Raw genomic sequence first — 4,448 nt, 5'->3', positions numbered from 1 at the left:
GTCTGAAATTAAGCAATCAATATCGGTCCATAAGAAGCTGCCTGAGACATAAGACTGCAGGCAAAAAACACTTTATTACTCTATACGACGACATCCACACCCTCTGCCTTTAGTTCCCCAAGTTAGTCATTAATCAATGGCAATAAACATAACTAACAAGGACGATAATGTTGGACCCATGATTTCATTAAACCATTGATAAGCTAATTATCGAAATTCTCCCGTTACCCTCAGTGTTCAGTATTAGATCACCTGGTTTTAGTGATAGATTTATGACAGTTTTATGAACATTTCTCCCAACAAAATTTTAAAGAAAGACTGAAGGCTGTTGTAAACCATGCATAGCCTTTTGTGCGCTTGTGTGTGTGTGTGTGTGTGACATTATCAGAACAATTTCTGTCAGTTTACAACAAGCTTCATCTTTAGGGTTGTAACACGCTTCCTTTCATGAGGATGGATGGTTCTGTGAATAGTAAAATGATATTATATTTATGGCATTGTATTTACAGAATATTATAGCTTCAATCAGAAGTCATATAAACATAAAACAGCATCTGCTTAGTTTATAATTGCTTTTACTGATGCTTATTTAAACCGGAATATTTCTGGGTCAAATATGTTCATGCCTCTACCTGAGACAACAGGATTGTGTGAGTGTGTTTGTACGAGAGTATAAATGTGTGTGCACATAGTGTATGTTTTATATGCCATGAGTCAAAGTAATATTCTCGCACTACTTTTGTGCTTTACAATCGTCAAGTGATAACTGCTCAAACAAATCTAATTGCTTTTTCCTTGTGACATTTGATGACTGTCTGTTTTGCTCTCAGCTGTACAGACCTGAAGTACAGGACTAGTCAATAGTACAGGCTTCCTTTAAGCCAAAACAATTAAAAAAAATCAATGTATAGCAACAGTGCCTCCTTTGTATGCCATAATATCCTGACAGGGTGGTGAAATTGGGGGGGAGAAAGGGGACTTGAAGTAATTTTGTCAGTTTTTTGGGCTTTATACTACCACCAAGTGATCAAACAGTATATTGTATTTGTGTATTTTTTGTCTTAGTTAATGAACCCTTTTATACTTTTTTACCTTCACTAGGGTTGTATAAGGAACTATTATTAAAGATTTTATTCCAGCCTACAACCACAGTCACACAAAGAAAGCGTCTTTGTTGTAAACAGATTTGTTAACAGGGGTCTCATTCATGCATTTCAATTCCCTTCCCTCCTCGTCTGAGAAGCCAGAGCCAAGAAAGCGGGTTCCCCAGAGGGAATATGAGAAGTTAAGGTGTGACGTGAGGTGCCCAGGTGGGGAACTTGTATTCATTGGTCAATGGCTGGTAGTCTGGTTGGAACCTCATCTGCGTCACTTGTGATGTAGAATGAGGGGGATTCCCCAAAGATCTATCCAACCACTGAATTTGGTAGAACCTTGTAGAGAAGTAAACCACGCTAATGGAAGCTGTAAAGCACTGATTAGTCAATGACAGATATACTGCCTACTGAATCATATTGATCATTTGATCATTTGTTCAGTACAGATACGGGTGTGGCTCCCTGCAGAAGATGCACTCGTTGCAATCTGCTGAACCGCCTGGTGGAGACAGCATGCTCGCCCACCGGTGATGCTCAGTGTGGCCAGTGTGTCTCAGGGTGAGTTAAGTCCACAATGCCAACATAAACACCAATCCCATTAGTTTTTGTGTATAGCATAAATATATAGCACTATATGTGACTGGGTGTTCAGGTATTACGAACTGAGGAGAATGACTGGGGAAGTGTGCCCTGTTCCTACCATGACACTTTCCATAAAGAGTGTTTGCTTTTGACAGCTCAACACGCTAAAGCACGTGAGATCCAGAAATATTACCGTGGACTGCATGTAAAGCACAGTATTAATAACCTTGTAAAAATAGCTTTTTGTAAGATGTCGTTGAGGAAACGTTATAACTGTTGTCCTCTGACAGAGAGTGCCATCACTTTGCCCAAAGGAAATTTCAAAGAGCCTGAAGAAAAGCGTGAGTAACTCTGTGGATTTTTATGAAATTTTCTTTTTTTTTCTTTATTTTGACTTGACACACTTTCTGTTTACTTAGGAGTAAAAGAAGAAAAATGTTCTGTGGTCCTGATTGGTTCAGCAACAGCCTTCTTGCTTTTCCTCATCGCCCTGCTGCTTTGGACTTCCCTCCAGACTACAGACAGATTCAGTGAATTACAGCATATTTTATATTTCTGCTATTTCTCCCCATAGTTCTTATGTTTGCTTGACTAAATTGTGATCATATACATTTTCAACAATGCTCAGAGCAGGTTTCTGAGTGCAGTCCAAGGCCTGAAGGACTATTGTCTTCAGCAGACCTTCAGTACACACCTCTGTCCGACCAAAGAGAGGGAACAACAACACCAACAGAAGCCCTTTCACAGACAGCTGAGGATCACACAAGGTACTATGTGAATACTGCTTCCCAGAGCAGCTTTCATTACTTCTATGCTCTTATTTTATCTATATTAATCTCCTAAATACTTATTTACTCCACTGATTACCTCCCTAGAGGCCCAAACTCACTCAGCCATGAGAATGATGTGCATCCTACTTGTGATTAATGTCGCCACCAACATCAAGCCCTCCAGCCAGACTCAAGACAACAACACACACGAGGAACAACGAAACTTCAGTACAGAGGAGGTATTCTGCCTCAATGTGTCATGTTGTTAGTCAATGCCAAACTCAACCACAAAGGTATATCTGTTTTTGATAATAGTGCTTTTCAAGAACACATATAAAACTTTACAAGTTTATTAAAACTTTCAATTGGAATTTAATGTGTTGAAAATATTTTCGAAAGAGTATGTACAAAGTTTAAAAATTGGTCATATAAAACACAACTTATTAAGAAATGGCCTAAAGGACTATCAAAGTGACGAATTACCCAAATCATTCACATATTTTATATATAAAAACACAATTTGGAATACCTGGAGTGGCATCTCGCTCTGAACATAATTTTGGTTTTGTATTCAGAGGTTTTGAAATGTTTGCTGCTGAAATTTTTGACATCACCCTAGAACAACTGAAATGAATAGATGTTCATGTGGTGAAAAACAAAACTATCTTCATACTAACAGGTTCAGTGTGACAAGCTAAATAGATTCAGAAATTACAATCAGTAGTTACGTGGCAATGCATGGTATCATTGTTATCACTCCACATTATTACCTGTCAGTTAATCACTTGCCTGTCTGTATAATTTAAAATAAATCTAAAAATGTTAGAAATAAAGATAAATGCTCTTAACGTTATGACTGACGTTTAACTCTGACTGAAATTTGCTGATGTAATCCAAGTTATTTAATTTATATTTATATCAAACTGAACATATCTGCACATTTCAGACAATGTAACCAGAACATACTTTGTATCTTACTTGATAATTAAGTCACCGATTGTCATTGATGCATCTTTTAAAATCATTTAAATGATTTACCATACTAAAACTCATTATATATTGATTTATTTTGCTCCTGAAAGAATGACCTAAGAATCAGTGGTACCTATTTCTTACCCTGTCTTTTTTATATGTGAAATCAGATGGATCAAAAACTGCAGGCAATATGGGAGATCGCTCAAGGTAAATATGTTTCAAAACCAGCCATAGCACCTGTGTTACACACACAGTCAGGATTTTAATGGAAAGTAGCTACACATTTCAGTTACATACATTTTTCTATCTGGATGAGTTGAACTCATATTTAAAGTGTATATTAATGTTTGTATTTTTGCGGTTCTGACTCAGATCAGAATGTTGAGATCCTCGACTATGACCGAGGTCCAGGACTTGTCGCTGCTGCTGGACTCTGCTGACAACATCCACATGTTGAGAAGACTGGGACGGTCTTTGGGTGTCCCACCTCAGGTCATCGCTCATCTCCGAGGCTTTCAGGACCTCTTTCAGTACCTGCACACCTCCACTTACACCGTCCTGCCCCAGCTGGCCCAGACTGCTGCGCCCCTCCCTAATTCTGCTAGGATACACAAAGCCGTGGTGAACAAGTGACCACTAGGCCCAGGGGATGTGTTGCTCTGTCTTTAACTGTTATACAGACTTCCCGACCGACTTTGCATGATGACACTGACACCACATCACCCAGGAAACCTGATACTTACTGCTGGGACACAAAGATATCCTTTTGACCGAAACAATTAAATTTTGAATGAAAATTTGATCACTGTAAGTTAAAATAACATTAAATAATACCAACAGACTGACTTTCCCACCTTTTCTTTGTCCATTATTGTACTTAGTATGAAGAATGCTCAGCAAGTTTCATCTAAATAAATTGATTATTTTTGATAGATCACGTCATGCGGCAGGACAGTGAGAAAAGTGCTTTTGTGTGCTCTAAGTGTTAAATAATACAATATCCAGGTCATTGCAACTGAACCCT

The 4,448-nt window shown here is 38.3% G+C and overlaps 1 protein-coding gene across 1 annotated transcript; it reads left to right on the top strand.

Moving 5' to 3' along the window:
* Positions 1-1,207: 1,207 nt before the first annotated feature.
* On the top strand, positions 1,208-4,057 carry LOC138211597 (uncharacterized). Its single transcript, XM_069171566.1, is given in 10 exon segments — positions 1,208-1,290; positions 1,539-1,655; positions 1,750-1,817; positions 1,970-2,020; positions 2,099-2,209; positions 2,308-2,446; positions 2,555-2,596; positions 2,598-2,688; positions 3,592-3,663; positions 3,830-4,057. Coding segments are annotated over 10 exon segments (1,002 nt in total).
* Positions 4,058-4,448: the final 391 nt, after the last annotated feature.

Source organism: Embiotoca jacksoni, unplaced genomic scaffold, assembly GCF_022577435.1.
Source record: "Embiotoca jacksoni isolate LCO1_2020_lvr unplaced genomic scaffold, fEmbJac1.0.p SCAF_5, whole genome shotgun sequence".
Taxonomy (NCBI): Eukaryota; Metazoa; Chordata; class Actinopteri; family Embiotocidae; genus Embiotoca; species Embiotoca jacksoni.
Note: the sequence above shows the minus strand (reverse complement) of the source record. Positions and strands in the feature narration are given on the sequence as shown.